General features: G+C 36.6%; 1 protein-coding gene across 6 annotated transcripts in view; it reads right to left on the minus strand.

Annotated features, from left to right (window-relative positions):
* HORMAD2 (HORMA domain containing 2) overlaps positions 1-23,815 on the minus strand; it is a 93,981-nt gene that overhangs the window by 18,828 nt on the left and 51,338 nt on the right. For 4 of the 6 annotated variants that reach the window (XM_045041505.1, XM_045041501.1, XR_006587874.1 and 1 more), the window contains one exon: positions 5,209-5,283. The exons of the other annotated variants lie outside the window; for them this stretch is intronic. In XM_045041505.1, the coding sequence (XP_044897440.1) occupies positions 5,209-5,283 (75 nt within the window). The remainder of the gene's footprint in view (positions 1-5,208; positions 5,284-23,815) is intronic. 6 annotated transcript variants of the gene reach the window in all.

Consider the following 23,815-nt stretch of genomic DNA (forward strand, 5'->3'; position numbering starts at 1 on the left):
TTCAAGCCCCATGTTGGGTATAGAGATTATTATAAAAAAAAAAACTTAAAAAAAATAAAAAGAATGTAAGAAACTATTACAAGCCACATACATAACTTTAAATTTTCTAGTAGATATATTTTAAAAAGTAAAAAGAAAAACAAAACAAAAAAACAAAAAGTAAAAAGAAACATGAAATTAAATTTTATTTTATTATTATTTAATGTTTATTTATTTATTTATTTTTTTGAGAGAGGCAGAGAAAGAGAAAGAGAGGCAGAGAGAGAGGGAGACGAGAATTGGAGCAGGCTCCAGGCTCTGAGCTGTTAGCAGCAGGGCTCGCACTCACTATGAGATCATGACCTGAGCTGAAGTTGGACATTTAACCAACTGAGCCACACAGGCACCCCGATGAAATTAAATTTGAATTGTTTTTACTTAATCCAACATATTGAAAATACTATCATTTCAATATGTAATCAATGAAAAATTATTGGGATATTTTACATTCTTTTCATTTTATACTGTCATCACAATCCAGTATATACTTTACACTTACAGCACATCTCAATTCAAATAATGTAGCTAATAGCTACCATATTGGACAACACATCTTATGTCTGTGTGTGTATGTATGTGTGTGTGTGTGTGTGTGTGTGTGTGCGCATGTGTGTATTTTAAATACAAAGTCAAAGGCATGGAATATCTTTATGAGTAGTTTTTGAATTATCTATGAGAATGTATTCATGTGTGACTTATATAAGGTTATATTAAAAATAAGAAGTTTCATATTAATTTCCTTATTAATTTTGTTAAAATATGTTTTTTTAATTACTTGATATGTTTATAATCAACATGCTTATTATTTCCTCTTTTGCTTTCCTTTATTTCAATATGATGAAAGTTTCATTATGAAACTATTTTTGTTTGTAAACTAGAAAGGTAATAAAGGAACGTAAAATAGACTACAAACAAAATAAAGAATATAAGCATAACTTTCATAATTTTTTATATTACATGGTATAATCATAATATTTTGGATATATTAATAGTGTATTATTAAATTTAAAAAAGAACATAAAAAATCTTCCAGTTTATTTGATTTACCTTTATAAATTACAAAATATTCTAAAATTTTATTAGATACTTTTCAATAGAAGAATATCAGTTACTTTCTTACTTCCAAATGTCTGAGTAATTAGCTATTAATTCTGTGGTAGCTAAAGGTAAACGTTTAAAACACACAAACAGGGATGTCTGGATGGCTCAGTCAGCAGGGCATGGGACTCTTGAACTTGGGGTCACAAATTTGAGCCCCACTTTGGGGGTAGAGTGCTTTTAAAAAAACACAATACATATAAACACACCCAAGCACATACTTGAAGTAATTATAAAAATGAAGAAGTTGTTTCTTGGTTTGTGGCATGTAGGAGGAAACCTACAGGCAATGACATGATGGTGCTATTAGATGTACTAAATTTGACATGGGTTTGCTGATTCTTCAAAAAAGAGATGAAGAGATAATAGATACAGAATTGGAAATGTGATACCTTGCTTCTTATAGATTTGCTATGTAGGTCATTTGCTTGAATCTGAGTGTCTATAAAGTGCTTTAGCAGGTGTTGAAAGTACAGAAATGACTGTAGAGATAGGTCTCATCAAATGTACAGAAAAAGACCACTCTGGTATGAAGACTGTCTGAAATGGAAGGTCTCTATAGGTGTGATATCCAAATCTCGGTTTATAACTGCCTAATCTCATTGGCAGGAAGGAAAGAATAAAGTTGACAGCACTTAGGGACTCTATCCCCTACCCACAAAAGCTCTTTCATACAAGGTGGAGGCAGAATGGCAAAGATAACATTCACTCAGAAGTCAGATTTCCACTTTAAATTGGCCCTGAGTTCACTTGAAGAGAAAAAGAAAAAAGAATACCTCAAAAGAGAAGTAGCTGGATGTTGACAGGGAGGATAAGTTTTATATGAGGGGCAGACACCTAACCTTAATTTTTTTTTTTAATTTTTAAGTAATCTCTGCCCCCAATGTAGGGCTCAAACTCATGGCCCTGAGATCAAGAGTTGCATGCTCTACCGACTGAGCCTGCCAGGTGCCCCCTAAACTTAATTTTTATTTTACTTTTCCAGCAAATGGTGAAACATTTTCAGTTTCTAACACAAAATAAAAAGACTCATACCTCTCTTTCTGATCTACTTTTATTTTTTTTAATATAGTTGAATCCTTTCAGAATTTTCAATGGCATTAGTTTAGTTAACATATAGTTATTTAATTTCCTGCTTCTACGTATTTTGTTTTGTTTCTCTACTTCAATAACTAATACAGTCACATAGTACAAAGTTTGAAAGGTAAAAATAAGGGTATATAGTGAGACTCTCCCTACTACCCCTGAACCACTCAATTCCTCCTAGACGGCAACCATTGTTAACAGTTTCTTGTATACCCTTCCAGAAACTGTTCTGTTTTCATTTTGAAATCACTCAACTGTTGTGAAATTCCCAATGTCATTATCTTCCATTTGTTTTACTAAAACTGGACCAAGTCCTGGCGACAGTAAGAGTACATGAGGAAGTGGAGGGTTGTGGCCAAGTAATAGACGTATCTACAAGGTCACTCCTGGTCTACTATCACATGAAGGTGGGCTTTCTTCTTATGGCCTCCAATTATCTTCCCCATCTAGACACCACAAGTTTTCCTCCTGACTAAAGGAAACGAAAGAGGATCAAAGAGTGGAGGGGTAAAAGAGGAGAGTAAGGAAAGCAGAAATTCAAGGTGCTGTGCTAAGTGCTGCTGTGGTGATGGGAGCAATAGGAAGGCATGACAGGAATGGACAGTAGTGTTTCAAGGTAGTGGGGAACACAGATGTGCAAACGATGAACTCTAACCAACTTCTAACACAGGTAGGATGAAGTAAGGGCTAAATAAAGGTATAAGCAGCATACCGTAGGAATGTAGAGGGAAAAGAAGAATAGGGGGAACGACTTCATAAATTAGCCCAGGGCTGGTTGAGCATGTCTGACAAGCTTCTCAAACTGTACACGTTTTCCCTGACTCATGAAAACCTAGAACTGGGAGAATGCCAGACCAGTGTGCTGCAGCTCAGTCAGTAGGGAAGTCTTTCGGAACCAACATGGAGAGGAAGAACTTGGCACACGAACAAAAATGTTAAGGAATAATAACAAAAGTCCCACTGAAGCTCACAAACTGGTCTTCAGTTGTGAATCAGAGGAAAAAACATGAGCATTTTCAAAAGCTTTACTAATCAAGGATGCCAGAAACTGCTCACCTCCAGGGGTTGCCATTTACACTGTTGTCTATGTTTTAGGTGTCCTTGGAATTACACAGTGCACAATCAATACAACTATGCATGGCAACCTGCTAGGGCAAACATCAGTTTTTTGACTACCACTTTCTAAACTTTCTAAGCCATCACTAAACTTTTACTTGAGTTACAAGGTATTCCCTTTAGCTAACATTCCTATGACAAGAAAAAACAAACATTTAGAATATTATGAATATATTTTCTTAAAAACCCAAGGTTGTTGAGTATAAACTGCAGTGTAGCTATGCTACAGAATTTGGCTAAATTATATACCTAAAGTATGACACACTATACATATTTTCCAACCTATAAAGATTTTCCATGAGGGGTTAGGGCTGCTCAGTTTCAAATTAAACAACATTTATTTAGAATATTATTTCGAGTGGAATAGTATTATTGTTGCAGGGCATCTGGCGCACTTTTACTCTGAGGCATTTTGAATTTAATGAGTAAAAATTGAAAGTTTCTCTTTATTTCAGAAGAATTTTTCCGATTTTCCCCCAGTATCTCTCTTTTCACAGCTATTGTCTAATTCAGTGATGTATAGACAACCACCAATTTGGAAAACAACATGATTGTTGGGTCATATAAAAGAATTAAAAAATGAGATATGAAACTGATTTTTGTGAGTGCTTAAAGTTATGCCACTATTGTTCCTAATTCCTGATTCTAATATTCCTGATTAGGAAGTGTCTACGTGAAATCAAGAAATATTTATTGTCATTAGATATGACTGTGTTTTGTTCTCCTTGTGTTTTGCAATTAATTGTTGAGTATGCAGGAACTGATTTTTTAAGGTGTGTGTGTGTGTGTGTGTGTGTGTTTTAGTTTGTGAGTATTGAGCTAATGCCTGGTGGTTTTTAGAATTTAGCCACATGTTCCCTTTTTGTGGAAATATTTATTCTGGGGATTTCCACTAAGGGAATTAGAATTAATTGAGCTCTTTTCTGGGGGATAAAGCAGCTAAGGCCATATTTCTATTAGTGCCTTTTTTTTCTTCCCCTACACTAAGAGAGTGTTTCCACATACACAAGACTTAATCTAACAGGTTCTCATGGAATATTACGTATGTAAAATAAGATCATGTATTTAAAAATGTTTGGCACCCCTATCTGGTATATGTTAATCACTCATGACAAACTGGATGTATCTAGTTGATTTTGGTGAATATGTGGTTGCTATAAAGAAATGTACCCTGAGCTGGTCAAGGGATTTTTTAAAAACTTAACTAATCTTGGGGTATGAAATGTATGAAGTATATCTGACAGATAAGCCAGATTACATATTCAATAACAAAGTCTTTCATTTCAAATTTTAACTACAAACTTCTGGTGTTCCTGTAAATCCAACAGTGGAAGATGAACTACATACGCTTGAAAGTGCTTAACTTAAATGAAAAAGGAAAAGAGGAACACAGAACCTAGAGACACTGAAAATTGAAATGCATATAAACAGACATCTTTTCAAATCCCACCCAAGAAGCAATGAATAAGCTTGAAAAATTATTCATCTGGTTTTTTTCATGGTATAGTGCAAAGACCCAGAACTAGGGGGCTGGGTTCCATCACTGACTTGCAAGTTTCCATCACAGTAAAAAAAAAAAAAAAAAAAAAAAAAAAAAAAAGAAAAAGGAGGGGGATAATATTTGCCATGTACCAAACAGTGATGCTTTGAGGATTAATGACATAATGTCTGTAAAGAGGTTGGAGCTCCTTGGAAAAAAGACACTACATAAATATAAAGTAGTATTAATATTTAGGCTTAGTCCACAATGTGAGACCTGCTTTCTTTGGCTCATGAGGTCATCAGCAGTTTTGTAAGGTGTGCTTAAACACTCACAGAGGAGCTTTGTTAGCTTCCTCGTAAGTGAACTGTAAAGCTAATCTGACCCACCTGGTCAAAGCAGTCACGGAGCCTGTGTTTCCTTTCCATGGCCTCCGGGAAGCTACAGATAGAGTGCTGGGCTCTCTAAAGGAATGAGACATGGCCATGAGAGCACTTCAACAGCATTTAGGGCTTCTCAGGAATGCAGTGGGAGTTTGGGAATGTTTTGACTTAGAATTAAACAAAAGTTTAGTCATATCATATCTTGATTTAGAAGAAAGGCTAAATTCGCCTTTCTCAGACAACGAAAATTTGGAGTAAGAGTAGGAATGAGAAAGCTACTTTGTGGAATGGTTAGTTTATATCTGTAAAGGATTTGTAGGCAAATTTGGGTATTTTTGTCCTGGGAACATTGTAGTCTCCAGGGGTTGTAGCCTCTTTGATGGCAATATCCTGACTCCTCATCACGGCTTCGTCTCTGAAATGGTTATCAAGGGCAATCTTGCAGAAGTCTCAGTTCTGAAGTTTCAAAGGACAATCATTTCAATGTAGACACTGCCTTGCAAAGTCTTGTGGTATAACTGAATGACAGAAATCTTATTGTGATGAAATATTTGCATTTCTTAGTTTTAAAAGATAAAATTAATTTTTATTCAAGGGCCTCAGGCATCAGACACTGCCATCTTCAAAATGTGAGGTTCATGAACTTATTATAATCATTAGTGGTTAATAGCGATTCTGAGGCTGTGTCCATACACCAAAACATCTGAACAAAAGATGAAAACAATGTGAGGGAATTTTTTTTTTTTTTTTGGTGGATGTTTTGTTTTACATTGATCTAGGTTGGATGTTCTTTAAGAAATGAATTTGGGGGCGCCTGGGTGGCTTGGTCGGTTAAGCGTCCGACTTCGGCTCAGGTCATGATCTCACGGTCCGTGAGTTCGAGCCCCGCGTCGGGCTCTGTGCTGACAGCTCAGAGCCTGGAGCCTGTTTTGGATTCTGTGTCTCCCTCTCTCTCTGACCTTCCCCCGTCATGCTCTGTCTCTCTCTGTCTCAAAAATAAATAAACATTAAAAAAAAATTAAAAAAAAAAAAGAAATGAATTTGGCACAGTGCCTGTGTGGATCAGTCAGTTGAGCATCCTACTCCTGGTTTTGGCTTGGGTCGTGAACTCAGGGTTCATGGGATTGAACCCTGCTTGGGGTTCTTTCTCTCCTCTCTGCCCCTCCCTCACTCTCTCTCATACTCTCTCTCACAATAAATAAACATTTTTTTAATTAAAATTTAAAAAATGAATTTGGCTTCTTGTCCACTGATTTCTATGGTCTTACAAACTGATTAATATTGATAACATATGCTTTGTTAGGGGAAAGGGAACAAAAATGTTATAGCCTTCTCAACTTGTAGTCAAATTTATGCTAACTAGAATGCATTTTCTAAATAAAATATTGACTTTAGTTCTTCTTCCCATCCCTTGATCCCTTCATCCCTTGATGAACAGTACTGTCTTAACACCAAACACCAGTGTTAGGTGTAGCAGATCAAGATAAGCACCCTGAATAGGGTAAGGGGCAAAGGCCCAGGGCAGGAGGGTCAGAGCCCTACAGCAGTAAGGTGGGTATCTATATGTGTGTGGGGAAGGTAACGAGGATGGGAGTTTGGTTACATTGGAGGGGACTAATTAAGTATGTTAAGCATAATGGGAGCCAGGTTTCTCACTAGTGGAGAAAAATTACAAATATGGAAAGTGAGAAAACTAGAATGATTTCTATAGTATTGGATTGGAATTGGCAGTATAGGTGTGAACCCGTGGATTTCCATATAGAGACATAAATATAGATGTATGTGTGTGTGCATGCACAGGTTCATACACATAATTTCCAGCTCTGTCCACTGAGGGAGCCCATGTCTTGGCTCCTAAAATAAACTAATAAAAAAGACAGGTGTCCTGGGGTACCTGGATGGCTCAGTCGGTTAAGCATCTGACTCTTAATTTTGGCTCAGGTCATGATCTCATGGTTCAGGAGATCGAGCCCTGCATTGGGCTCTGTGCTGACAGTGCAAAGCCTGCTTGGGATTCTCTTTCTTCCTCTCTCTATACTTACATACACGTGCTCTTTCTAAATAAATAAACAAACAAAAATTTTAAAAAACAAAGAAACAAACACATGTCCTTGGAGAAATAGCTGATTCCAGGACTGGAACAAGGAAGGTACAAGATGAGCCTGAAACAGCATGATGTATCAGAATGTTAAGGAAGTACTCAAAGAATTGAGGGGACATGTCAAAGAACACAGAAGCCAGGGGTGCCTGGATGGCCCAGTCAGTTAAGCGACCAACTTTGGTTCAGGTCATGATCTCACAGTTTGTGGGTTTGAGCCCTGCATGGGGTTCTCTGTTGTCAGCACAGAGCCTGCTCTGGATTCTCTGTCCCCCCTCTCTCTGCCCCTCCCCCATGCACATGCGCACACACACAGACACACTCTCTCTCTCCCCCTCTTAAAAAAATAAATATATAAATAAACATTAAAGAAGATAAGAACACAGAAGCAAGCTTGAAGGGGCTCCCACTGGCAAAATCTGAGACAATGAGAGCATCAAAACAAATAATAATAGTAATGGATAAAAATAGGCACCCATGAGTCTATACTGATATAACTAATGAATGAGAAGTCTGATGAGAAACAGGATAATTTACACAATTTCAAAGAACTTCCCTACAAAACTACTTTAAATTACAAAAGGAGGAGAATAACTCTACGGTAGAGAAGGCTGGTAGAAACCATTTTAGTAAGTGACCAAAATAAACATCTATCAGTAATGGACAGATCAAATCATATGCCATTTGACAAGAAGCAATATGTACTCAGCACCATTTCACTGGTATTTTTGAAAAAGATGCAAAGACCCTGAATCTAATCACGAGGAAACCTCAGACAAACCCACACTGGACATTCTACAAAATAATTGGCCCATTCTATAAGAACTTATCAAGTAGCACAATGTATAGACTTGTTGAATCACTATGTTGTACACCTGAAACTAATGTAACATTGTGTGTCAACTATACTTTAATAAACACAAAACAATTATGGGGCACCTGGGTGGCTCAGTCGGTTAAGCATCTTACTCTTGATTTCAGCTCAGGTCATAATCTCATGGTTTGTGAGTTCTAACCCCAAAACAGGCTCTACACTGACAGTGAGGAGTCTGCTTGGGATTCTCTCTCTCTCTCTCTCTCTCTCTCTCTCTCTCTCTCTCTCTCTGCTCCTCCCCCACACTCACGTGTGTACACTCTCTCTCTCAAAATAAATAAACTTATAAAAAAAACACATACACAAAAGCATGTCAAGGTCATGAAAATCAAGGGAAAATTGAGGAACAGTTCCAAGCTAAAGGAAGTTAAAGCAATTTAACAATTACATACAACATGTGATGTAACCTGGATCCTTTTGCTATCATGGACATTATTAGGACAATTGGCAAAACTTGAATGGAGTTTGAGGGTTGGATAATAGTAATGTATCAGAATTAATTTCCTGATTTTCATGGTTGTATTGTGATTATGTAGGAGAATGTCCATGTTTCTAGGAATTGCATGCAGTATTTCAGGAGTGATAAAGCAACTGGTTCAGAAAATCATTTGTGTTGTACTTGCAGCTTTTCTGTAAGAGACTGTTTCAAAATAAACATAAATTTATACAAAAAGATTATTTATTTCATTTATTTTTTTAAATGTTTACTTATTTTTGAGAGAGACAGAGCACAAGCAGGAGAGGGGTCGTGAGAGTAGGGGACAGAGGATCCGAAGCAGGCTCTATGCTGACAGCAGTGAGCCCGATGCAGGGCTCAAACTCACAAACTGGGAGATCATGACTTGAGCCAAAGTCAATCGCTTAACCGACTATACCACTCAGGTACCCCAAAAAAGATTATTTTAGAGAAAAAAATTGTATATTTTCTTGTTTTTTCCTGTTGATATATGTTTTACACATATAAACAGAATTATTTATATAAATTATACAGAGACAAATATTGTGGAAACTCACATTTATTCTGTTCAAACTTATCTAGTGATTATTTCGAAATGTGTCCACATGCAAATGAGGTGTCAATAAATTTGGCTTGTTCTTGAAACAGAAAGAAAGCCAGAGAAGTGGGATGAAGGAGTGAAGGGAAACTGACAGGAGCTAAAATTGGGAGCCTTGGGCTAGAGCAGATCAGGTATGACCTAGAAGACTGTCGAAATTGAGGTGACATAAACATATATATCTTTAAAAGAAGATTCTGGGTGCACCTGGGTGACTCAATTGGTTAAGCGTCCAACTTTTAATTTCAGCTCAGGTCATGATCTCACAGTTGATGGGTTTGAGCCCTGCATTAGGCTCTGTGCTGACAAAGCAGAGCCTGCTTGGGATTCTCTTTCTCCCTCTCTTTCTGCTCCTCCCCTGCTTGTGAGAGCGTTCTCTCTCTCTCTCTCTCTCTCTCTCTCTCTCTCTCTCACACACACACACACACACACACACACACACACTAAATGAATATTTTTAAAAAATATAAGAAGATTCTAGATGTCTTGTGTCAAACAGTGCAAAGGCAAAAATGAAAGCAGAGAGAGCACTGCAGGGTACTATTTACTTGAGCTACAGTGGTAGACTTGAGATAGTGAGAACTGGTCAGATTTGAAATATATATTGAAAAGAGAGCTCACTGAACTTGCTGATGGACTAGATGTGGGTTATACAGGAGATGAGCCAAGGATGGCTGCTAAGGTCTTATTAGAGCAACTGGGTAAACGATGGTTTCATTTACTAAGATTGGAAATACTGAAGATGGACTACTGATGGGAAAATAATATGAATTGTGTATTGGACAGTGGAATAGTGGGGAAGAATGCCTGATTAAAGTGCATTAAATGCCTGATTAAAGAGAACAGAAGGCAGAGAAGTGGACAGAGCAAACATGGACAGTTCTCTTGCAAGATAGATAGGATTTGGTCAATGGAAAGAAGAAAGGCATTCCAGGTAGGAGAAAAGTATATCTGTTAAGATTTGGAGGCAGAAATGAACTTGGTTTGGGGCGCCTGGGTGGCTCAGCTGGTTAAGCATCCGACTTCGGCTCAGGCCATGATCTCGCAGTTCGTGGGTTCGAGCCCCGCATTGGGCTCTGTGCTGACAGCTCAGAGCCTGGAGCCTGCTTTGATTCTGTGTCTCCCTCTCTCTCTCTCTCTCTGCCCCTCCCCTGCTCACGTTCTGTGTGTCTCTCTCTCTGTCAAAAATAAACATTAAAAAAAAAAAAAAAAAGAAATGAACTTGGTTTGTTTGTGACAGTGAGAAAACTGATCCAACTCAAGGAAGGGGAACATATTGGGTAACAGTGGGAAACAAGATGTAAAGTGGAGCCAGATCATGAGCAACCTGAAAGCCAGGTAGAGGTGTGTTAACTTGATGTAGTAGGAAACAGAAGTCAGGAGATATTTTAATTAGGGAAGTGATATGATGAAAGTTATAAAGAAGATTAGACTGGCAGTGGTATGCAGGAAAGTGCAGGAGGCTGTGGCAGCAATTCAAATGCAAGAGACTCAAGTTTTGGCAGTAAAATCAGACCAGAAAGGGAAGGCTTGGGGGAATTTTGATACCTGACTAAATAAGGAAAATGATTTCAAAATTCTGAAAGTATGTAGAGCTTGAAAAGTATATGGTCAAAGACACTGGAGATGTTGGAGTTTGCTTAGAATTAGAGGTGGGGGGAGGAACAAAAGTGACAGAGAAATGGATGACAGGTCAGACAGATGCAAAGAATGAGAACAGTATAATATCACAGAAATGAGAAGAGTATTTAAAAAGAATATATAGGTAATATGGTAAAATAGATCAAGAAGAATGAAAAAAAGGAGTAAAGACTGTGAGAGCTATTAATTAAAAAGTCATTATTTATTCTGAAGAGAGTAGTTAGGAAAGTGAAGATGAGTGAAGTGACCAGCTTTCTGAGCCAAAGAACAGGTAAGGAGGGTGCAGTAAATGGAAAGCATCTTGTGAAAAATTTGGTAAGGAGAGGAAGGAAAAAGCCTTTTAACTAGGGGGATAATTAGGATCATGTAAAGGCTTTTTTCTACTTAATGGTTACACCAACTTCACTTAAATTTTCCTCCCGTCCTAACTGAGAAGTTTAAAATCTTGCTTTTGAACAAAGTCAGGGATTATGACACAAAGCATCCAAAACCAAGTGGAGGAATTTGATTTCTCTGTTGTGTTCTTGTAAACTAACAGGAAGTATCTTTTGGACTTTCAAACTATCCTCTACCAATACTTTTTTTCCTAAATTGAGACTACAATATTCTGAAGATAGAGTATGAGTGAGAAGTTTTAAAACATGCAAATATTTTCAGATGTCATTATTATACCCAGCAGCCTACCCAGCTGATGTATTTATTTCCAAGTGGAAAATTATGAGTTTATATTCTCTTCCTGAGACTACTTAGACTTAAATCTTTTTTTTATTTAAAAAAAATTTTTTTTCAACATTTATTTATTTTTGGGACAGAGAGAGACAGAGCATGAACGGGGGAGGGGCAGAGAGAGAGGGAGACACAGAATCTGAAACAGGCTCCAGGCCCTGAGCCATCAGCCCAGAGCCTGACGCGGGGCTCGAACTCATGGTCCGTGAGATCGTGACCTGCCTGAAGTCGGACGCTTAACCAACTGCACCACCCAGGTGCCCCTTAAATCTTTTTTTTTAATTTTTTTTAACGTTTATTTATTTTTGAGACAGAGACAGAGCATGAACGGGGGAGGGTCAGAGAGAGGGAGACACAGAATCCGAAACAGGATCCAGGCTCTGAGCTGTCAGCACAGAGCCCGACGCGGGGCTCGAACTCACAGACCGTGAGATCATGACCTGAGCCAAAGTTGGCCGCTTAACCGACTGAGCCACCCAGGCGCCCCTAGACTTAAATCTTTAAAATATAATTTTGTAGTAGTTTTTTGGTATTATGAAGTGTTTTTCATGTTTATTTTTTCCCCATAGGTGAACTCTATCTAACATTTATTTTATTTTTTTTAATATAACTTATTGTCAAGTTAGCTAATATACAGTGTATACCGTGTGCTCTTGGTTTCAGGGGTAGATTCCCTTGATTCATCGCTTACATATAACACCAAGTGCTCATCCCAACAAGTGCCCTCCTCAGTGCCCATCACCCATTTTCCCCTCTCCCCCACCCCCACCATCAACCCTCAGTTTGTTCTTTGTATTTAAGAGCTCTTATGGTTTGCCTCCCTCTGTGTTTGAAACTATTTTTCCTCCTTCCCTTCCCCCATGGTCTCCTGTTAAGTTTCTCAAGTTCCACATATGAGTGAAAACATATGATATCTTTCTCTGATTGACTTATTTCACCATATGATCCCATCAATAGATGCAGAAAAAGCATTTGACAAAATACAACATCCTTTCTTAATAAAAATCCTCAAGAAAGTCAGGATAGAAGGAACACACTTTAACATCATAAAAGCAATATATGTAAAGCCCACAGCTAAAATCATCCTCAAGGGGAAAAACTGAGAGCTTTGTCCCTGAGATCAGGAACATGACAGGGATGTCCACTCTCATCACTGTTTTGTTTTTTTTTTTATTTTTTTTTTAATTTTTTTTTCAACGTTTATTTATTTTTGGGACAGAGAGAGACAGAGCATGAACGGGGGAGGGGCAGAGAGAGAGGGAGACACAGAATCGGAAACAGGCTCCAGGCTCTGAGCCATCAGCCCAGAGCCTGACGCGGGGCTCGAACTCCTGGACTGCGAGATCATGACCTGGCTGAAGTCGGACACCTAACCGACTGCGCCACCCAGGCGCCCCTCTCATCACTGTTTTTAACATAGTGTTTGAAGTCTTAGCTTCAGCAATCAGACAACAAAATGAAATAAAAGGCATCCAAATTGGCAAAGAAGAAGTCAAACTTTCACTTTTCTCAGATGATATGAGTCTACTCTACATGGAAGATTCTACCAAAAAGCTGCTAGAACTGATAGATGAATTCAGCAAAGTCGCAGGATACAAAATCAATGCGCAGAAATCAGTTGCATTTCTATACACCAACAATGAAGCAACAGAAAGAGAAATAAAAAAATCGATCCCGTTTACAATTACACCAAGAACCATAAAATACCTAAGAATAAACCTACTCAAAGAGGTAAAAGATCTGTATGCTGAACACTATAGAAAACTTATGAAAGAAACTGAAGAAGACACAAATGGAAAAACATTCCATGTTTTTCATGTTTAAATGCACTGCATCTCCTTTAAACAAATCCTTGACATATTTATTTTTTTAGAAACATGTTCACTGACTTCTGGGTAGAGATGGTAGATTGACACATACATTTATTTAGTTTCCTCTCCAAATCCCACCAGAATGCTGGTAAAGAGATGTATTTAAAGATCAGAAACCCCAAATTACAGAAAGAATAAAAAAGGAAGACAAAAGCACTGAAATTTTGGGAGCTGGAAAGCAGATACATGAAAGATAACTAACATAGCTGGAAACTTAAACCAGCAGCGACGTGAAGCAAAGACCACCCAAATGAACAGTCTAAGGGATTTCCAGCATCGTGTACTTTTGGAAGAGGAGATAAAGAGGATGGGTAGAAGAGCTAAAATAAGATCAACTTAAAGACATTTATGAAGTTGAAATCCTCAGATCCCTTCCTCAATTTTGCAAACCAAACAGTTGCCCCTTGCTCACCAAGGTATAATATCGTAAGTATTCTCTAGAGAGGGTGATAGTCTTTGGATACTGGGATATACAAAGCACCCTCCAGGAAAGGTTATGGGGAATTAAGTAAAATTATACATACTAAGTGCAGAGGCCCTTAGGCTTCCATCTCTATTTGGCTGCTAAAACACTGGGGATGAACACAGATTCTGAGCACAGATTCTTCTGACCAAGAGGAAAAATTTTATTTTTTTAATTAAAAAAAAAAATTTTTTTTAACGTTTATTTATTTTTGAGATAGAGACAGAGCATGAATGGGGGAGGGGTAGAGAGAGAGGGAGACACAGAATCCGAAGCAGGCTCCAGGCTCTGAGCCATCAGCCCAGAGCCCGACGCGGGGCTCGAACTCACGGATGGTGAGATCATGACCTGAGCTGAAGTCAGACGCTTAACCGACTGAGCCACCCAGGCGCCCCTAGAGGAAAAATTTTAAAATACAGACATTAAGAATTCTCCCAAAGGCCTGAAGTTCATTCTGCAGCGAAGGCCACAATCATAACCATCTATAAGCTCAGGGCTTTCTAGTCTCTCCACTCTTAAATATGAGCAGACAACCGAGAACTAACAGCCATTTTCAGACTTCTGAGGAGATAGAGGTAGAGGAGATGCACGGAGGTAGAGGTGGAAATGGCAAACAAACAGAGGAAACGGACATACACCGAGAGGAAATCTGCTTAGAAATAATTAGTATCTTCTGAGACAAGAGACAATTCTTTGAGCACGAACAAAAACAGGATAGTATAAAAAAGAACATTCAGAAAACAATAACAAAAGGCTCTTAGAAATGAACAGCAATATAAATGAAAACTCAAAAGAAGAGTAGGACAAAAGAGTACGAGTAAAACAAAAGCAAAAGATACAAAAAATTGGAGAGAAAAGATTTTTTAAAAAATAGGGTACCTGCATAGAAGGTCCACTATCTATTAGGAGATCTAGAAAGAAACAGAGGAATTTGAGAAGACGACATAATTTTCATCAAGGAAATAATTCAAGAAAATTTCCCAAAACTGAAGGAGTACCCAAGTTACCATATTAAAATTTTTTTTTTCCAACGTTTATTTATTTTTGGGACAGAGAGAGACAGAGCATGAACGGGGAGGGGCAGAGAGAGAGGGAGACACAGAATCGGAAACAGGCTCCAAGCCATCAGCCCAGAGCCTGACGCGGGCTCGAACTCACGGACCGCGAGATCGCGACCTGGCTGAAGTTGGACGCTTAACCGACTGCGCCACCCAGGCGCCCCCAAGTTACCATATTTAAATGGGCCACATTTGTGTTTGAGTGACGAACACAAGTAATGAATCTGTATATATAAAAATTATATATTCTGAATACAAGTTCTTTGTCAGATGTATGTATTCAGAATATTTTCTCCCAGTATTGGCTTGCTTTATCATTTTGTTAACAATGTCTTTGGAAGAGAAGTTTTCATAAAGTACCTTTGTAAAAATATCACCTGATTACATATGTGTGGGTATATTTCTGAACTCTGCATTCTAGTCCATTGATTTATATGTTTATCTTCACCACAATGCCACCCTACTTTGTTTAGTGTATTTTTACAGTCTTGATATCTGATAGAGTAAGTTCTCCAACTTTGTTCTTCTTCATAAGTCTTATGGCCTTTCTAGGTCCTTTGCATTTCCATTTAAATTTTAGACTCAGCTAATTTTAGACTCAGGTCAATTTCTACAAAAGTGACCTGTGGAATTTTGACTGGGACTTCATTGAATGTATGGATCAGTTGAGGTAAAAGTGACATCTTAATCAAGTTTTCCAATCCATGAACATGGTAAATTTCTTTCTTTATTTAGGTCTTCTTTAATTTTTCTCAGCAGTGTTTTATGGTTTTTATTGTACAGGTCTTGGCATATGTCTTATTATTTCAGCTCTAAGTATTTTGAATTTTTATACTACTGTAAATGGCATTGTAAATTTCACTTCTAATTTATCATTGATAGAATAGAGAAATAAAATAGATTTCTATGTATTGAGCCTATATCCTGTGACCTTGTTAAATTCATGTTATTAATCCTGAAAGACACTAGTCTTTCTTTTTAAGTAGGCTCCACACCAAGTGTAGGGCTTGAACTCTTCTTGAACCTGAGATCAAGAGTCTGATGTTCGACCAACTGAACCACCCAGGTGCCCCTGCAATCCTGGTAGTATCTTTCTTCCATATTTCCTGAAATTTTCTATGTATGTAATCATGTCATTTTCAAAGAAATTCAGTTTTATTTCTTCCTTTCCAATGTGTATACCTTTTATTTCTTATGCTTACCTTAATTCACTGACTAGGACCTCTAGTATAATGTACAATAGAAATGGTAAGAGTTGATATCTTGTTTCATTCTCTACCTTAGGTGCAAAGTGTTTAGTCTTTCACCATTAAGTATGATGTTACTTTTAGGTTCTTTGTAAATATCTTTTAAAAGGTTGAAGATGTTCCTTTCTATTCCTTGTTTCCTACTAGTTTCATTAAAAAAAATTTTTTTTAATGTTTATCTATTTTTGAGAGAGAGAGCATGAATGGGGGAGGGGCAGAGAGAGAGAGAGAGAGAGAGAGACAGAGACAGAGACAGAGACAGACTCTGAAGCAGGCTCCAGGCTCTGAGCTGTGAACGCAGAGCCCAAAGCAGGGCTCTTAACTCACAAACCGTGAAATCATGACCTGAGCCAAAGTCGGATGCTCAACTGACTGAGGCACCCAGGTGCTTCTAGAAGTTTCTTTTTAAAAAATTACACATGAGGGGCAAAAGTAAACATTAAAAAATTAAAATAAAATAAAATAAAAATTGCAAATGAATGTTTAATTTTGTGAAATACTTTTTTATTAATTTTTTTTAACGTTTATTTATTTTTGAGAGAGAGAGCACAAGCAGGGAAGGGGTAGAGAGAGAGGAAGACAGAGAATACAAAGCAGGCTCCAGGCTCTGAGCTGTCAGCACAGAGCCTGAGGCGGGGCTCAAACTCACGAAGTACGAGATCATGACGTGAGCTGAAGTCGGACACTCAACCGACTGAGCCACCCAGGCACCCCTGTGAAATACTTTTTTTGCATCTACAGAGGTGATCATGTGGCTTTCTCCTCTATTCTCTTAATATGGTGAGTTATACTGACTCTTTTTTTTTTTTTTTTTTTTTAGTTACCTTGGTTCTTAAATCTTAAACAAACCTTGCATTGCTGGGATAAAACCCATTTAGTCATGATACATTATCTTTTCCACATATTGCTAGATTCAATTTGCTAATATTTTGCTAAGGACATTTGCATCTACAGTCATGAGGGATATTTGTTAGTCCGCAGTTTTCTATTCTTGTAATGTCTTTGTCTGGTTTTAGTATTAGGGTAATGCTAACCTTATAAGATGAGTTTGAAGACTTCTCCTTTATGTCCTTATAGAGTTTGTTTAAGATTAGCATTATTGTTTCCTTATTTGTTTGATAGAGTTCACCAATGAAACCCTCTAGTCTGGAGTTTATTTTATATGAAGGGTTTTAGTTATGAATTCAATTTCTTTAAGCAATACAGGTTTATTAAGTTTGCCTATTTCTACATGTGTCAGTTTGGTAATTTGTGTCTTTCAATGAATGTGTTTATATTATATAAGTTATCAAATTTATCAGAATACAGTTTTCACAACATTCCTTTATTTTGCTTTTAATGTCTGTGGAATTGATAGCAATATCTTATCCTTCATGCCTGATGTTGGTAATTTGTATCCTCTCTCTCTATTTCTTAGTCAGTCTAGTTAGAAGTTTACCAAGTTTATTGATACTTTCAATATTTTCCAAATTTTTGTATATTTTCCCAGTATTGTGTTGTTATTAATTTTTAATAGAACTCCATGGTCAGAGAAATACTTATTATAATCCTTTCAAATTTAATGACACCTATTTTATGACCCAGAATGTGGTCCAACTTGGTTTTACAAATACTTGTAAGCAATATATATTCTGTAGTTATTGGATTTTGTAAGATTTTGTAAGATTAATGAGGTCAAATCGATTGCTCCATTATTGAGAGAAGAGTACTGAAATCATCAACCATAATTATTGATTTGCTGATTTCTCCTTTAGTTCTGTCAGGTTTTGATTCATGTATTTTGAAACTCTGTTATTAACTGTATATATCTTTAAGATTGACTCATTATTTTGTGATATCTCTAGCTCTGATAATATTCCATATCCTAAAATCTTCCTTGTCTGATATTAATATTGTCATTCCAGCTTTAATACAAGTAGTCTTTGTGTGGTATATCTTTTTCCATCATTTTACTTTTAACTTATCTGACTCCATATTTAAAGTGTGCTTCTTCTAAATAGCATATGTCAATTCATTTGACAACATCTGCCTTTTAATTGAAGTGTTCAGACATCTTACTTTTTTTAAAGTTTTATTTATTTTTGAGAGAGAAAGAAAGTGAAAGTGGGGGAGGGGTAGAGAGAGAGAGAGAGAGGGAGAGAGGGAATCCCAAGCAGGCTCTGCACCACAGTGCACAAACCATGAGATCATGACCTGAGCCATGAGTTCAAGCCTCACACTGGGCTCCACACTGGGCCTGAAGTCTACTTAAAAAAAAAAAAAATCATAAAAGCAACAAAAGAAAACAACTCATCACTTACAAGAGAACCCAATAAGGCTAACAGCTGACTTCTCAGCAGAAACAACGGAAGCCAGTTAGGCAATAGGATAACATCATCGAAGTGCTCAAAGAAAAACTGTCCTATATTCTATATCCTATATATCCTATATCAAGCAAATCCATATATGTGTAGATTTATATATACATTAAATAAAAACATCCCCAGATTAGCAAAAACTGAGAGAATTTGTTGCCAGCAGACCCATCTTACAAGAAATACTAAAGAATATGCTTCAGATTAAAAGCAACTCCAAGCGACTCCAGATGGTAATTTAAATTGCCATAATAAAACAAAGGACAATGAAATGGTATTGGTAATTATGCAATTATAAAAGGTAGTGTAGGGGCACCTGGCTCAGTCAGTGGACCATGCAGCTCTTGATCTTGGGGTTGTAGGGTTTGAGCCCCATGTTGGATGTAAAGATTACTTAAAAGAATAAAATCTTAAAAAACAAACAAATAAATAAATAAACGGCAGTGTAAAAAATAATAAATAAAAGGCACTACAAAGGCATATTTAAAAAGCAATTATACAGGGATGCCTGGGTGGCTCAATTGGTTGAGTGTCCAATTTCAGCTTAGGTCATGATCTAGCGGTTCATGAGTTGGAGCCCCACATTAGGCTCCATACTGTCAGTGCAGAGCCTGCTGAGGACTCTCTCTCTCCCCCTCTCTCTGCCCGTCCCCCACTTGTGTGTACTCTTTCTTTCTCAAAATAAATAAAGCTTAAAAATAAAGTAAAAAGCATTGTATAAAATATGTAGGTAATGTATTCTTCAACCTATAACATAAAGAAATATAATATATTTACCAATATCAACACAAAGAAGATGAGTGGGAGCAAAGCTGCATTGGGCTAAGGAAATGACTACAGATGATAAAGTAATAATTATAACAATGTATTGTTGGATTTGTAACATTAATAGATGTATAACAATAATACCATATAAAGGGGAAGGTAGACAATAGAGCCATATAGGAGTAACATTGCTACATTTCCCTGGAATTAAACTGGCAAAAACCTGAAATTTATTTTGATAAGTTAAGATGTATATGATAAGCCCCAAAGCAACCAATAAAATATACATATATAGTAAAAAAAAAAAACTAAAGAAATTTAAATGCCTCATTAAAAATATTCACTCAATGCAAAAGAAAGCAATAAAGGAGGAATAGAGGAACAAAAAGAATGAAACGTGGAAAAGAAAAAGTAAAATGGCAGGCATAAATCCAACTCTATCAATAACATTAATGTGAATGTATTAAACTTGTTACTAGAGATAATGAGAGACATTTTATAATGATAAAAGGGCCAATCCATCAAGAATATAAAATAATTATAAACATACATATGTCTAATAATATAACACAAAATTACATGAAGCAGAAACTGATAAAAATGAAGAGAGAAGCAGGCAATTCAACGATAACAGTTGGAGACTTCAATACCCCAATTTCAGTAATGAAGAGGAAAACTAGGCAGAAGGTTAACAAGGAAATAAAAGATCTGAACAATAGTATAAACCAAGTAGACCTAACAGATACCTATAGAACACTACACCCATTAGCAGAATATACATTCTTCCCAGGTGCACATGGAACATTCTCCAGCATAGACCATATGTTAAAGCATAAAATAAACCTCAATACATTTAAAAGAATAAAAGTAATTGAAATTATGCTCTTTACTACAATAGAATAAAATTAGAAATCAAGAACAGAATAGAATTGAAGAAACTCACAAATATGTGGAAATTAAACAACACACTCCTAAAAAAAAAAAAAACAGTGGGTCAAAGAAGAAATCAAAAGAGAAATCAGAAAATACTTCAAGATGAATAAAAATGAAGACACAACATAACAAAATAAAACACTGCTAGAGCAGAGCTTAGAAGGAATTGTATAAGTGTAAATGCCTATATTAAGAAAGAAGAAAGATCTCAAATAACCTAAATTTGACACTGGAAAAAGTGTAAACTAAATTTAAACAAGGAGAAGAAAGAAAATAATAAAAATTATATTGGAAAATTATTAAATAGAGAATACAAAAACAGTAGAGAAAATTGATGACTCCACAAACTAGTTCTTTGAAAGATCAACATATTTAACAAAATTTTATCCAGATTGACCAAGAAAACAAAACAGAAGACTCAAATTACTAGAGTCTGAAATGAAAGAGGAAACATTGCTACAGACTTTATCAAAATATAAAAAGCATTATAAAGGAATATTAGGAACAGTTAGATATCAATTAGATAACTTAGATTAAAAGGAAAATTCCTGGACACAAACTACCAAAACTGACTCAAGAAGAAATAGAAGATCTGAATAGATCTATGACAAGTGAAGAGATTAAATTAATGGAAGAAAGAAAAGAAAAGGAAAGGAAAGGAAAGGAAAGGAAAGGAAAGGAAAGGAAAGGAAAGGAAAAAAGGAAGGAAGGAAGGAAGGAAGGAAGGAAGGAAGGAAGGAAGGAAGGAAGGAAGGAAGGAAGGAAGGAAGGAACCTACAAAGGAAAGCTCAGCCCCAGATAGTCTCACCACAGAATTCTACCAAACATTTAAAGAAGAATACCAGCTCTTCACAAACTTTAAAAAGCAGGAGTGAACACTTTCCAACTCATTTTATGAGGCCAGTGTTACCCTGATACCAAAACAGAGAAAGACATCATGAGAAAAGAAAATTACGGGGGCGACTGATGGCTCAGTCAGTTGAGTGTCCGACTTCGGCTCTGGTCATGATCTCATGGTTCACGAATTCAAGCCCCCGCAGTGGGCTCTGTGCTGACAGCTCAGAGCCTGGAGCCTGCTTCAGATTCTGTGTCACCCTCTCTCTCTGCCCCTCCCCCACTCACACTCTGTCTCTGTCTCTCTCTTAAAAATAAATAAACATTAAATTTTTTTAAAAAAAGAAGAAAACTAGGGGCACCTGGATGGCTCAGTCGGTTAAGCATCCGACTTATGCTCAGGTCATGATCTCACAGTTTGTGAGTTCGAGCCCTGCATTGGGCTCTGTGCTGACAGCTCAGAGCCTGGAACCTGCTTTGGATTCTGTGTCTCCCTCTCTCTCTACCCCTCCTCCGCTCATGCTCTGTCTCTCTCTGTCTCAAAAATAAATAAATATTAAAAAAATATTTTTAAAAAGGAGAAAACTACAGATTAATATCTCTTATACATATGAACATAAAAATCATCAACAAAATATTAGCAAACCAAACCTAGGAACATAAAATATATATTTACCCATGATCAAGTGGAATTTATCTCAGAAATGCAAGCTTAGTTTAATATCTGAAAATCAACTAATGTAATACATCATATCAAAAGAATAAAAAACAAAAATCACACGATCATCTCAATAGATGCAGAAAAAGCATTTAACAAAATCTAACACCTTTTCATGATTAAAACAAACAAACAAAAAAACCCCATGGGGCACCTGGCTGGCTCAGTGGGAAGAGCATGTCACTCTTGATCTTGGGGTTGTTGAGTTTAAGCCCCACTTTGGGTATAGAGATTACTTAAATAAATAAAACTTTAAAAACAACAACAACAACACTCAAGAAATTAGGAATAGAAGGGAACTCATTTAATATAGAGCCATCTACAAAAAAAATCATAGTCCATAACATACCTAATGGTGAAAGATTGGATGCTTTACCCTTAAGATCAGGAACAAACCAAAGATGTCCACACTCACCACTTGTATTCAACACTGTAATGGAAATTCTAGCCAGAGCAATTAGATAAGGAAAAGATAGAAAAGGCATCCAAGTTAGAAAGAATGAAGTAAAGTGTTATCTATTTGTATGACTTGATCTTATACAGAGAAAATCTTAAGGAATCCACTACTATTAAAACTAACAAGTTCAGCAAGTATATTAGGACTTCTCCAGAAAAATGTAGAATAGGATGTGTATACGTATACAGAGAGATTTATTGTAAGAAGTTGGCTCATACGACTATGGAGTCTGTCTGGCAAGTCTAAAATCTGCCCTATGGGCTGGCAGTCTTGAGACCCAGCAAAGCCAATGAAGCAATTTTAGTCAAAAGGCCAGCAACTTGCAGACCCAGGAGAGCCTATAGTACAAATGAAGTCTGAAGGCAGTCTGTCGGAGAATTCTCTCTTGCTTGGGGAGGATATTTTTGTTCTATTCAGGCCTTCAACTGATTGGATGAGGCCAACTCACATTATGAAGGTCAGTCTGCTTACTCAAAGTTCCCTGATTTAAATGCTAATTTCGTCATAAAACACCCTCCAAATACCCTTGACACATAAAATTAACCATCATAGCAATGTTGCAGGATACAAATACAAAATTCAACTGCATTTCTATATACTTGCAATGAACAATACAAAAAATGAAGAAAAACCAATTATACACACAATAGCCTAAAAAGAATAAAATACTTAGGAATAAATTTAACAAAACAAATATAAAACTTATCCTCTGAAAACTACAAACATTCCTGAAAGAAATTAAAGAAAATCTAAATAAATGGAAAATATTCCATGTTCATGGAGCAAAAGGTTTAGTTAGTATTGCTGTCAATAATCCCCAAATTGATCTAGAGATCAATGAATTCTCTATGTGAATCCCAACTGACTTCTTTGTGGAAATTGACAAATTTCTGATTTGAAAATTTAAATGATTCTAAAATTCATATGAAATTGCAAAGGACTCAGATTAGCCAAAACAATCTTGAAAAAAGAATGAATTAGGAGAACACCTGATTGAAAACTTACTACAAAATAATGGTTATTAAGACAGTGTGGTAATGGCACAAAGACAGCTGTACAGACTAATGGAATATAGTTGAGAGTCCAAAGATAAAGCCATGTATCTATGGTCAAACTGATTTTTGACAAGAGCAATAGGGCCATTTCAGAAGGAAAGAGTAGTCTTTTTGAATAAATGGTGTTGGGACAACCAGATATCCACATACAAAAGAAGGTCAGATCCTTACTTCCTACCATATATAAAAAATGAAGTTGAAATGAATCAAAGATCTAAATGTAAAAACTAAAACCATAAACTCTAAGAAGTAAATATACAGATGTAAATCGTCATGACTTAGGATTTGTTAAAGAATTCTTAGGTCTCTCTGTCTCTCTCTCTCTCTCTCTGTGTCTGTGTCTGTCTCTGTCTCTGTCTCTGTCTCTGTCTCTCTCTCTCTCTCTCTCACACACACACACACACACACACACACACACGAAGCATGAGCATAAGCAACAAAATAAAAATGGATAATTTGGACTA

The sequence above is a fragment of the Felis catus genome, chromosome D3 (genome assembly GCF_018350175.1).
Source record: "Felis catus isolate Fca126 chromosome D3, F.catus_Fca126_mat1.0, whole genome shotgun sequence".
Classification (NCBI taxonomy): domain Eukaryota; kingdom Metazoa; phylum Chordata; class Mammalia; order Carnivora; family Felidae; genus Felis; species Felis catus.